The sequence below is a fragment of the Sciurus vulgaris genome (assembly GCF_902686455.1).
Source record: "Sciurus vulgaris genome assembly, chromosome: 14".
Classification (NCBI taxonomy): Eukaryota; Metazoa; Chordata; class Mammalia; order Rodentia; family Sciuridae; genus Sciurus; species Sciurus vulgaris.
In genome coordinates, this window is record NC_136475.1 from 51,703,510 (window position 1) to 51,717,530 (window position 14,021).

At 32.7% G+C, this 14,021-nt stretch overlaps 1 protein-coding gene across 10 annotated transcripts in view; it reads left to right on the top strand.

Annotated features, from left to right (window-relative positions):
- Window positions 1-14,021, top strand: part of CCDC88A (coiled-coil domain containing 88A) — a 122,505-nt gene that overhangs the window by 26,669 nt on the left and 81,815 nt on the right. For all 10 annotated transcript variants that reach the window (XM_079110175.1, XM_079110179.1, XM_079110180.1 and 7 more), the window contains exons 3-5: window positions 105-213; window positions 9,266-9,335; window positions 12,213-12,271. In XM_079110175.1, coding sequence (XP_078966301.1) covers window positions 105-213; window positions 9,266-9,335; window positions 12,213-12,271 — 238 coding nt within the window. The remainder of the gene's footprint in view (window positions 1-104; window positions 214-9,265; window positions 9,336-12,212; window positions 12,272-14,021) is intronic.

Genomic DNA, 14,021 nt, shown 5'->3' on the forward strand with positions numbered 1-14,021 from the left:
TGTATTTTTGATGATTGCCATTCTAACTGGAGTAAGATGAAATCTCATTGTAGTTTCTATTTGCATTCAATGTAATTGTAAAGTATTTTTCAAATTTCTTACAGTAATCCAAAATCGGAGAGTCAGAGAGTAAATAAAAAAGTCAACAATGATGCTTCACTTAGAATTCATAATCTATCCATTTTGGTGAGACAGATAAAATTTTATTACCAGGTAAGTGTTCCTTTATTTAAATCTTGCATTTTAATAACAACTTACATGTTTACATTGCTGTGCTATTTAGAATCACTTGTCAAATAAATATTAAATGCTTAAGTGCTTATTATAGCCAGGTGCTGGTCTATTTACTGAGATTCTTATGAATATTTAAGATACAAGCAAACACTTCTTAATTATTTAATATTAAAAACTACTGCATTTTATCTTTTTTTTAAACCAGTTCCCAGTTTCATGATAATTTGAATAATTCAACACTTTGTTAGTCTACTTATGCTTCCAAAGAGTGTGTTTTTTATTGTTTTTTAAAAACTTAAATTTGGTCTGGGGTTGTAGCTCAGTGGTAGAGTGCTTCCCTGGCATGTGTGAGGCACCACACAAAAGATGTAAGGAGCACCACATAAAAATAAATAAATTAAATAAAGGTATTGTTTCTGTCTACAACCACAAAAATATTTTTTTAAAAAACTTAAATTGGGTGTATATTTCAGATTTTAAATATGAGTGTTCTTAAGGCTATTATTATCCCTCTAAAAATTGTTTTGGCTGCATCATACGAATTTTAGTTTGGTATATTTTAAAATATTTATGGGGCTGGGGAGATAGCTCAGTTGGTAGAGTGCTTGTCTCACAAGCTGAAGGCCCTGGGTTCAATCCCTAGCACCACACACACAAAAAAATGTTTATGCATTTTCTAATTTCTACTATGCTTTATTCCATTTATGAGTTATATAGAAGTATGCTTTTACATTTCCAAACATGGTTTGGTTTTTTTTTAGCTTTTGAGTATGTTTTACTAAAAAAAAAAAAACATTTAGTATAATACCGTATTTTCTTTTTTCCTTTTGTCTGTTGATGGGCACCGAGATTGATTCCATAATTTGGCTATTGTGAATTGTGCTGCTAGAAACATTTGTATGTTTTTATCATTATAGTATGCTGATTTTAGTTCAAGTGGTTGTACTAGTTTGCATTTTCACCAACATTGTATGGGTGTACCTTTTTCTCCACATACTCACTAGAAATTGTTACTTGTATTCTTGATGGTTGCCATTCTTACTGGAATGAAATGAAATCTCAGTGAGTGTAGTTTTGATTTGCATTTCCCTGATTGCTAAGAATGTTGAATATTTTTTCATATATTTATTAAAACCAATCATATTTCCTCTTTTGAGAAATGTCTGTTTAGATCATTTGACCCTTTATTTATTGGGGTTATTTGTTTGTTTTTGAAGTTAAGTTTTTGAGTTCTTTGTAAATTCTGGATCTTAATCCCCTTATTGAAGAGTAGCTGGCAAAGATTTTTCTCCCGTTGTGTAGGCTCTCTCCTCATACTCTTGTTTCCTTGGTCTTCATGTCTGTTTTGATACCAGTATCATGCTGTTCTTGTTACTATATCTCTGCAGTATAATTTGAGATCAGGTATTTTGATACCTCTAGTATAGCTTTTATTGCTCAAGGTTGTTTTGGTCATTCTGCCATATGAATTTTAGGACCATTTTTCTAATTTTATGAAGATGTCATTGGTAATTTGATGGAGACATCTTTCATTTGTATAGAGTGTGATGAAAGATTTCCCAATATTTATTTTTCTGAAATTGCCTTGATCTCAACTTTTTATTTTTAATTTTTTTTTGTTTTTTGTTTTGTGTTGGGGATTGAATTGAGGGCCTCACACATGCGAAGAACTTACTCTACCATTGAATTACACCTCAGTCCACACTAGTCCAACTTCAGTATGAGAAGTTTGGGTATGAACTTCTAGGGTGACAGTTATTTTTCTCTCAGTGCTTTGAAGATTTTATTTTTCTATCTCTAGATTCCTTTTTCCTCTAGAAAAGTTAATTTTTGGACTAACTTTTGTTCTTAGTTAAGGCTTTTTTCTCTTGGCTGCAATACTGTTCCAAGTTCTTCATTTTAATATTGTTTCTTCTAATATTGTCTCTGTTCATATACTCTTATTAATCTAATATTTTAAGAAGACTAGGAATGTGATTCAGCTGGTAGAAGTGCTCCAGCAAATAAAATAAATTTTTATTTATTAAAAATAAAATCAATAATTTTAATTATTAATTAAATAAATTAATTAAAATAAAATTAATTAAATTTAATTAAATAAAATTTAAAATTAAATAACATTAAATGAATAAAATAAAATTAATAAAATTAAAGAATAAATAAATAAAATTAAAGAATAAATAAAATTAATATCATTCAGATATTTCTATTAGATGAATATTAGGCTTTCTTATTCTACCCTCCTTATTTATTAAACTCTCTTTTTATGCTTTCGTGTATTGTATTCTAATTTATTCAGAACTCTAATTTGCTAATTTCCTTCTTATCTGTGTCAGACCTTCTATTTAACTTACTGATTACATCTTTCATTTTTAGAAGGTTCATTTATTTCTTTTTATATCTATTTTTTCATTTTGTTCATTAATTCTTTTGGCTCCTTCCTTCCTTTATTCAGATATTTAAAATTTTTCTATTTTAGATTTTACCTCTGATAATTATAAAATATGAGATATATGGAGATCTGGATCTTCCCTTTTTTGTTTTCTGCTTGCTGTTTCTTGTGGTGGCGATAGTGGGGTGTCAATGGTGGAAGAAGTGATGTGTCTGGATGTTTTAATTGCAAGCTCATCTCTGGGGAGAACATTATGTGTAGTAATTCTTTGGTGTTTGAGCCAAGGATACATGGCTTCAAGAGATTTGTTTCCTTTTGTGCATCCAGTCCTGAACCATTTTTCATTTAACTGATTTTAAGCTATTTTGTACTTTTTAGAAACAATTAGATACACCATAGAAAATTGGGGGAAAAAAACAGTGAATACAAATGTAGTTCCACTACTAGGATACTACCACTTTTATCACCTGAATAATATATACTTTTTGATCTTTTCTTTCCATACTTGTATATTTATATATTATATTTGTATGTATTTAATTTTTTTAAAAACTGGGACCACATTATTGCAAATCCTTGGGGAAACAATTCTTCTTAATCCCTAACAAAGGGAAGTGAGGAGTTGTGACAAAGGAAACTACTAACATATTATCAGAAATTTAATTGAATGTATACTTCATTGTGATTAAGTGCCAATTCATACCTTGTCAAATAATCATTTACTCCTTAGTGGACAGTGCTTTGTTTTGTAACCCCTTAGTGGACAGTGCTTTCTTTTGTAAACATCCAAAAGTTTTTGATGTCCAAAAATAAGTAAATTATGGTGGTTATATAAAATTGCATAGACTCTTCTAAGTTTTGTTTTTCATTCCTGTGAGTGAGGGAAGAATATGACTATAAATATCAAAGATACTATGTTCAAATAAAAAAAGATTAGTCCATTTTCAGAACTGTTGTACAGTGAGTTTTGGTGTCATTATAGTTAGGAACTTAAATTTATTAGGAAATTTTTGTATAGTATGAATGTCAGTAATAGTGAAAACAGAAAACAGGTCTATTACCATTAATCTAGTTACTACAGAAAGTAAATACTTTTTAGGGTTGTTTTTTAATCTGTGGTATTAAGCAAATTTGGAGTATAACTAATCCAGTAACCAAGAAAACTAGATCCTATGTTTGTTATACAAGAAATGCTTTCTATTCCTTCATATTTTTTAATTGGGCAAATGTTCTTTCCTTTCAAATGCCATTCATTTTATTATTTTCTGTAACCTACTAAAATATGTTGTCTTATTAATTCTTTTCTATTAACAGATAGAAAGAATATATATAGTATGATAAATGTAATTATATGCTGACTTTTTAAAATAGCATATTAAAGTCTTCAAGCAAAGACTGTCAATCCACGGTATTTTAGTATTAGCATTTTGTTCCTTGTGTGATTCAAGAAAGGGAAATGAGGCCTGACCTTTACCAGAAGTGCTGTTTGATTTATTACCATGAAGAAAGTTATTATGGATAGTTTTTAGGAAGAAGCCAAACCTAGTTTAAATTATCTTTGAATAATAACTAAATAATGTTTATGTCTGGTATTTATTTGAAATAGTCTTTCTTATACTCTATTAGGAACATGAACTTTAATTCATACAAACTTGTGTATAAATAAAATGCTTTTAGATGGTCAACTAAAATATGATTAATATTCCATTTTATATAGAAAAGTTATACAAAGCCAATTAAAGGAAATTGGAATGAAATTAGTTAATATCTTTCAAGGTATTTCTGCTTTTACTTTTAACATAATATCTGCCAGTTCATTCGTTTCCTTACCTTTTTCTAATGAATGTAGTTCTCCAAATCTTTCTGGACTGTCTTCATGCCAGAATAAAATTTCTACCTAGTCAGTGAAACTTTGCTTTAATGACTCTGGAAATACTCAGTTTTTCTATATTTCAATACTTGTATATCTTTAAAAGATTTCACCCTTCTTATCTACATTTTTACTCATACTCGTATTCTCTGTTTTTTTATCTTTAGCACTTCTCCATCAAAACACTTATTTTCTCTCAAATATTATCAAAATATAAATTCTTCAAGAGCAGGGATTTTGTTCACTGCTATTTTTTCAGTTTCTAGAATAATATATGGCAGGTAACAGATATTCAAATGTTTGTTGAATGAATGACTGCTCTGATTTTCTCAAAATTTTCTCCCCGTTTATTAAAATTCTTCCATTTCTCCATGCATTTTATAGGCTTCTATAAAATTTGAGCAACAAATTTATCTTCAGTAGTTCATATATATATATTTTTTTCCTGGACCTGTCAATTAATTTGTTCCTCTTATTTAGTAAATCAGATGTATCTTGGACTCATTTATGTATTCTTTTGTCACTTCTTTAATACTTGTGATTAATATCTTTAGAGCTAAGTGAAGTCTGGGAGTCTGAATATTATATAATAAAGCTTTAACAAGAAGTCAGTTTTAACCTCTGATTTTTTTTTATGTTTAGTACATTTTTCAATATTACTTGTAATACTGGTATAAGGAAATAAAAAGGATTTTTTACAAAAACAGATAGTATTCCGAGGAACACATAGGCAGTCCAGTAGTGCTTTTAAAGTAATTTGCTTTTTAAACACTTGTGTAATTTTAACTGCCCGATTGCCTAATACTAGTATTTTAGATATAATATACTTGAAATATAACACTTGAAAATAAAGTAATAAAGTAAAAGGCAAGTTTTTTCATTAACTTTTAAAAAAATTTTTTAGATGTTGATAGATCTTTATTTTATTCTTTTATTTATATATGGTGCTGAGAATCGAACCCAGTGCGTCATACATGCTAGGCAAGCGCTCTACCACTGAGCCACAACTCTAGCCCCTCATTATCTTTTTAAAATTTTTAATATTATTAATTGTAGATAGACACAATACCTTTATTATATTTATTTATGTTTATGTGGTGCTGTGGATTGAACCCAGTGCCTCACAAGTGCTAGGTGAGCCACAACTCTAGCCCCTCTCATTAACTCTTTTTTTGGGGGAGAGGAAGGGGAGGTTACCGGGGATTGAACTGGGGCACTTGACCACCGAGCTACATCCCCAATCCTATTTTTTTTTTTTTTTTTTAAGTACTGGGGATCGAACTCGGGGCCTTGTGCTTGCGAGGCAAGCACTCTACCAGCTGAGCTATCTCCCCAGCCCTTATTTTGTGTTTTAATAGAGACACGATCTCACTGAGTTGCTTAGTGTGTCACTTTTGCTGAGGCTGGCTTTGAACTTGAGATCCTCCTGCCTCAGCCTACCAATCTACTGGGATTACAGGCATGTGTCACCAAGCCCAGCTTTCTTAATGTTTCATAACCTTTAACAATTCAAAATTTTTTTTGCTTTCACTTCACTTTTTACCCTTCCTAAAAAAAAAAAAAAAAAAAAAAAAAAAGCATGTACATATCTGGCTCCACTCTTCCAGAGTACCTTATACTAAGCATTTGCATTCTATACTAGAATACAGTTTTTGATAATGTGAAGGTAAGTTTGAATTTAGCAGTTTGATCAGACTTCATGGTGTGAAGGTCAAATTGTGCTAAAGTGAGGTCATTGATGCTACCATGTGGTGTAAGAGTGTATGAGATTGCTTTCATCACTATAGGAAGACTAGCTTAACATGGGAGCACAGGGAAACAGAGTACACAAGAAGTGGCAAACTGCTAAAGAAATGAGGAAGCAGGAAAGTAATAGATTGAAGATTACCATCTACTTGGACAGTTTTGCTTATGACGGTTTACTGATATTGAATGTTACATGGTAAATCAACAGAATTAATCACCTTGGAAATATGTTGACTCATTAATTTTGACTCATGTTACTCAAAAGTAAATGGTGTAGATGAGTTTTATCTATGATGTCCTTAAATTGAGATAAAGCTTTTTTGAAAAAACAATTCAGAATCTACTAAAATTTAAGATTCCTCTTTGTGAGGCTGTATGTATTTGCAGGTTCTTTTTTCTGACATAGGTTATCTTCACAAAGTTAGAATATGAATATAACATTATTACTGTTTTAAACAAATTATCATCTCATTTGTAATTTCTTTTAAATATCCATGATGATAGCCCTTACAGTTTTACTTTAAGACACTAAAATTAAATCAGAAATCTATTTTTTTAAGTTTTTGACTTACACACATGGTTATAACATTGTCTCTCTTCATATAACTTGCTTTTAAATACCCAAACTCAGTACTATTCCTTGGCATAAGTGATTTTAGCAGTTTTTGACACATACTTAATATTTTTATTAGTTTTGTGGTTATATATAGTAGTTGGGTTACATTCTTTTTTTTTTTTTTTTTTAAAAAAAAGGAGAAAAAAGAAAATCTACTGTATAATAGTCATATTGTAATGAAACCTCCCAGTGTTCAGTAGCCCGATGTATGAGAGGTACCTGAGAATGAGCTTCAAGCCTCCAGCAGGCTTCGCAGGATGGGATTTGCCCCACCTGAAGATCGGGGCTACGGCTTCCAGGATTATCCAAGATGGCTGTTCTGGCTTCCAAATGTGTTGGCAAATGGGGAGCTGCAGCTCAGGGGTGGACGTGGTCAGCTGGAGGTCCTGGAGACAGGATGCAGTTGGTCCGGCAGGGGTCCTGGAGGTCCGGTGTGTTTGGTGTGGTCGTGGGATCCTGGAGGCCGGGTGCAATCCGTCGGTCTGGGGTCCCGGTGATAGGGCGCAGTCAGTTGGTCTGGGGGTCCTGGTGGCAGGGAGCAGCCAGTTGATGTGAGGGCCCCAGAGGCAGGGAGTGATTGGTCGGGCTGAGGGATCCTGGAGACGGGACTTGGTCAGTCCGGCCAGGGGTCCTACAGGGCCTGGCTGTTGTCTCAAAATGGCGGCAGCCACGTGTAATCAAACCTGCAGGTACTGCAACAGTGAACTTCCAGGCAGCAGCAGGCAGCTGGTTCTCCACTGGTGGTCCGCGGTCAGTCTGCTGGCAGCTGTCCGACGATCCAGAGGTGAACCTCGAGCGTTGGGTGATGGATAGGGGTAAGGCAGGCGATGGACAGGTGAGAGGCAGGCAAATGGCGGATGATAGACGCCTGACAGTGAGCAATCTGCTCTCAAAAAAGGCGTCGATATGCTGGCAGACTGCAGGTCATCACAGCACACAAATGAGGTAAAGAGCAGGGGATCGTTAAGCAGCAAAAACTGCCTCACTGAGAAACAGATATCCTCTGCTTGAATCCGGCGTTGGGGAGCGACAAGGAACGCAGCCTCCCTCTAGACCGCCATCTTGGATCCCCTGGGTTACATTCTTAATGTTCTTAATTGTATTTTTCTAACTTGATACACATATTGAGTATTTACTTTTCTTTAAATGAATACATATTCTTGGTAGTAGGTTTTTAAAATAACGAATAAATACAATGCTGAAGAAAATTTTTTGAAACACTCATATATGTATAAAGAATTATAGATAGAAGATTAATTCTGATTAACATCTGGTGTGATGATACCCACTAACCATGAACAAATACTTTAAAGGATCTAGAATTGAACATCTTTAATCAATGCAAGTTAACTTTTCATATTTTTCATGGTTATTTGCTTTCTCATATTGTTATGCTTAAAAGGATGGTTTTAAAAAGTTGAATGCTTGCAAAGACTCAGTAACTACTTATATCTAACATGTACTAGTAGTTATATAGTCAAAGCCAATTTGTAAAAAAAAAAAAAATCATGATTATTTTCTATACTCTGTTGCAAAGATTTAGTAATTTCATACGATACCCATCCATCCTGTAGTCTGGTACATACATCAAGACCATTTGTAGCATATCATCAGTATAAGTGGTTGTAATGGCAGACATGATGTGTTCTTCATTTCCTCAAGGAAAAGATGGTATAAACAGAAGGTACATATTTGATGTGTACCTAAGATGAGTAGTTTCGAAGCATTCACTTCTTTCTGAATCATCCTGTGCCTTCAGGATGTGCATATATTCTCGTTAATAAAAGTTTAACAGTAGTCAGAGAAATACTCCAAAGAGTTTTTTTTTTTTTTTATTTATTTTTGTTGTTTCTTTTACCCAAGGTGCTGGGGATTCAAACCTGGGTCTGTGCACATGCTATGCAAGTGCTTTACAAGATGAGCTATCTTCTCACTGTAGTCAGAGAAATAATGATTTACTAACGAGGTCACTTGTATGAATTGATCATAAGACAGTGTTTTTAGTAAAATAATTAGCTTTCTTAATTTTGAAGTCAGTTGACATTTTTAGTTCCATCAGAGAGAAACAACAAAAGGACAAAAAGAATACACATACTCGATCTTTTATTGAGTAATACTATTTCATTTTCTGTTACCTTAAACCTCAGATTTTCGAATAATAAATACTAGAATAGTTCAACCTAGATAATTTTATTTTGTGAGCATTAAGTATATCCGATATTATAATTTTAGTTGTTTAATTCGTTAATTTGAAGGTGCAGAAGTTTTACAACCTTGCATATCTTTTCTCATTTATTTTTAAAACAACAGTATAGCATACCTACAAGAGTGTACAAATAATTAAAACTGATTAATTATTATTTTCTCATCATTAGCCATATAATAACTATTGGGTATTATTTTACAGGAGACTTTGCAACAGTTGATTGTGATGTCATTGCCAAATGTCTTAATCATTGGTAAAAATCCCTTTTCTGGTAAGTATTGAAATTAGTATAGTGTGATAATAATGTCTTATTTTCATGTAATACTATCATGTTTACCAGGAATTTGATTATTTACATTGACTCACTAGGTTTTTCACAACTCTGTAGAATTTGGAAGTGATGTTCCAGTGTATAGATAGAAAGCAAATTTGGAGCTGGACCTGGTGGCACACACCTGTAATCCCAGCATCTTGGGAGGCTGAGGCAGAAGGATCACAAGTTCAAAGCCAGCCTCAGCAACTTAGCAAGACCCTGTCTCTAAATAAAGTGTAAAAAGGCCTGGGGATGTGACTCAGTGGTCAAGTACCTCTGGGTTCAATCCCTAGTACAAAAAAAAGGAGAAAAAAAAAAAAAAAAACCAAAGAAAGCTTAGAATACTTATAAATTGTAGGTGAGACCATCACACATTTAACACTTAACTGTTTTTTCTACTATACCATACTGATACATTTTGGTGATGATTATGGCTTTTAGTGTCTTATTATAAACAAATATAAAAGATGGAAAGAAATTACTTTGAAATAATTTTCCTTTTTTACTTATCTACTATCTACTCTTGCCAAATTTTTTCAAAACTAAGGTTTTACTGATGATATGTTTTAATATACCATTAAACTACTGAATGGAAAGTCAGGAAGCAGTTTCTTAGGTCATTTAAATTTTCTTCTTCAAAATTCTTTACTCTTGGGCTGGGGAGATAGCTCAGTCAGTAGAGTGCTTGCCTTGCAAGCACAAGGCCCTGGGTTCAATCCCCCGCACCACCAAAAAAAAAAAAAAATTCTTTACCCTTTGCCATATTTTAAATATTACATGTTCAGAGTTTTTTGTTTTTGTTTTTTTTCTTGGTGCTGGTGATTGAACTTGGTACCTTGCATATGTTAAGCACACACTCTTATCACAGAGCTGTATCCCTAACCCTCAGAGTTGTTGAATATTTGTGGAAATCAGTATCTACTTGTTTCTACAAAGAACTTAATTCTTAGAGGCTTCGTGGTATCCAAATGGAGTGTATTTTCTTCAATCCTACCTCCACTGTCAGTTCAAATAAACCAAAATAAAAAACAAAATCAAGTAACTTTTTATAGAGAAAGCTATCAATTAATGGATTAGGAGTAAATTTAATTAGTAATTTGATTAGGTGGATTAGGAGTAAGTCTGTAAAGATATTCCAGGATGTTTAATTATGCACATGAAAAAAACGGAAAAAATTTGCATGTAGAATGATATTTTCAATTCCATATTTATTTAGCAAGTCCCAACCAAGTTTTAGGAACAAGGAATATAAACAAATGATCCTTGTTCTGGAGGATCTTGTGGTTCAATGAGAGATACACAAATTACTGAGAAATTGTGTAATAATTAGCATGAAATAGAGATACATACAATAAAGGCACATAAATTATAGATACATTAATCATCCTTAAAGTTGGCATACTAATGAAGGTTGAGGGCCATTGATGATTGGTGGATGATAGGCAGCAGTCCATAAGCAGTCCGCACTTAAAAAGCAGGCGATATACTGGCAGAGGTGGGTGATGGTGGTGGAAGAATGGGGCAAATAGCAGGGATTGGTGGGCAGCCACGACTGCCTCACAGAGAAACAGTATTTCCGCTGCTTGAATGCTGAATTAGGGAGTGACAAGGAATGCAGCCTCCCTCTAATCCGCTATCTTAAATCTCCTGATGAATGGATCAGGAAAGACATTACAGAAATGTGTTAGAGCTGTCCCTAGGATAATGATTAGTCAGTGGTTCACTATGGCGATGAAGAAGTGAGGGAAGAAAGGCAGAAGGAGTAGCCAAAGTTAGGGCAGAAGAGAGTTTATGCATGTATGCACTTGAGAGAAACAGTGATTAACATGGCTGTTTGTGGCTAGAAAGTTTTTTTTTTTTTTTTTTTAATGGAAAATAGGAGAAAATGTCTGAAATGAAGGCTGTTCTCACAGACAGTTTAACCTAATAGTGAAAATTCAGCCCAAAGATATAGATATAACCAGCTGAATATTTTAAGAAAATCTTCATTGAATGCTATTGAAAGGGGGTAGTCTTGCCAGTTCTATTATAGACTGTTAACTCTTACCCAGCTTGTCATATATATTTATTTTAGCATCACTCTTATAGAGAACAGTAGGCCTGGGGTTGTGGCTCAGTGGTAGAGTGCTTGCCTAGCATGCATGAGGCACTGGGTTTGATTCTAAGCACTGCATATAAATAAATAAAATAAAGGTCTATTGACAACTAAAAAAAATTTTTTTTTAAATAGAGAACTGTAATAGATACTTAAGGTTCTGACCCTTATGAGCCTACACAGTGGAAATCCATGTAAATTTTGTAGGTAGATAAATCATGTTTGTGTTTCCATAAGATTTCATAAGAAACCACTAAGAGGAGCCAGACCTATTAGAAGCCATCTTGACTTTGTGGCATGTCCCTATATCTGCGTAATTTGGTGGGTTCTTCATTTAGTAGCCTAGTGTAATTTAATTTACGGAAAAGGAGTATTTTCATAGTTAGTATATTTATTATATAAAGCCTTGAAGCATATTTATCTGTATTATAACCCTCCAATATGCAGATCCTTGTCCATTTCTTCTTGTAGTACTACATTGCACCTACAGAGTTGGTTTTTTTTTTTTGAATTGTCAACTATATTTATTTATAGAATTAATCTTTTGGTCAATTAATTGTGAATATTACCTGTAGAAGTGATTCTCCCACAAATGGTATGACTCTACTTCATGTACAACCAGAGAAATAAGTTTTACCCTATTTAAATAAATAAATTATAAAAAAAAAAAAGTTATTCTCCCAATACAGAAGAGTAGAAATAGAGTTAAATGTTGTACTTAGTTATTGTTTTTATTTCAGAGCAAGGCACAGAAGAAGTTAAAAAACTGCTTTTACTCTTACTGGGGTGTGCAGTTCAGGTAAGTTTAAATATTTCATATTTTCATTTTAATAACCTTTGTTTTTTCAGACTCAATTTCTTAGAGACTTTAGGATTTTGGGGTTTCAAAGTCTGTGTGTTCAAAAATTTTAAATATCTGTATAAACTCCTAAGGAGATTATGTTAAAGGAAAATACATTATTTCAAAATTTAGTTATATATTACCATAGTCATATTATTAAAAACCTTCAGGTATTATTATTCTCATTCTGAGACTTCCAGTGGCCCTGTTTTACAAATTTTTTCAGAAAGATGTCTTTAAAAACCTATTTCCTAAATTTTTATGATTTATGTTTTCATTTATGCATGTTTTAGGAAAAGGGAAGGAGGATTAATAATAAAAAGGATGGGACTGGAATTGTAGCTCAGCAGTAGAGCACTTGCCTACCATGTGTGAAGCACTGTGTTCAATCCTTAGCACCACATTAAAAAAATAATAATAATAAAAATAAATAAAATAGAGGTATTGTGTCTATCTACAACTCAAAAACAAAGAACATGAGATTAATTTAAAAATAATAAAAAGGAGGCAGCATTTATGAAAAACATGTGAGGAGTCTGGGTTGTTTTAAATTGCCCTTTGGTTAATGATTATCCTAATAATAATAATAGCTATGATTCTTTGAATTCCTCCTTTGTGTTATACTTTACATAGGTTTTCTCATGTCTTTTCTCAGATAAAAAGATTAGTATTTAGATAGGGCAACATTTCAGTTATAAGTTATCCAAATTAGGGCATTTCTCAAAGTCAAGGAAGGTGCTGTTAATAATTACAGTGGAACTGCATGTCTGAGGCAAACTGAGATAGTTAATTTAGATTTAGGTCATATTGCTAGCCCAAGAACTGAGATTCAACTCTGGTTTGACTTCTGAACCATTAATACTGTGTTGACTTTTAATTTAATCAGTTCTTTTTTTTGAGTGAATTATTACAGTGCTATTTTAAACTATCTTGATTCTTTTTGGAATTAGGTTATTTATAAACAAATGAATAATGAGACCTCTGACAATACACTACATTCATATACCTAATATTATACATCCCAGAAAGTGTTAGAAGCTGACTGCCTGGGAGCTGTATTCTTTTAATTTGACACATAGTAATCATATATTTATGTGGTATAATATGAGATATATATATATATATGTGTACATTTATGTATAGATGTAATGATAATATTAGGGTAATTGGCATATCTGTTGCCTCAGAACATTCATTTATCATTTCTTTGTGTTGGGGATATTCAAAATCCTTTCTCCTAGCCATTTGGAAAGCTCAACTTAATGTTGTCTTCTGTTGTTATCTTGCTGTGCTATGGACCTTTAGAAGTTACTCCTCCTATACATTAGCCAAGTCAGACTCTTCTGTTTCTGCCACTAGGTGTTTCCTAAAGAAATTTTTCAAGAATTCTTATATTTGAATGATTATTGATATTTATAACATATCATTTTGCTTTTCCACTGAAGCAGAGCTGTGCAATAGATATATTTTCTTATAACTTCTTTTATGTATATATATTTAGTTGTAGATGGACCAAATACCTTTATTTTATTTATTTATTTTTATGTGGTGCTGAGGATCGAAAGCAGTGCCTCACGCGTGTTTGACGAGCATACTCTACTACTGAGTCCCAACCCCAGCCCCTTCTTATAACTTCGTACTGAAGCATTGCCCCCAAATCAGCTACCATAGTATTACATATTCCTTCTTATTGATACACAGAGCTAAA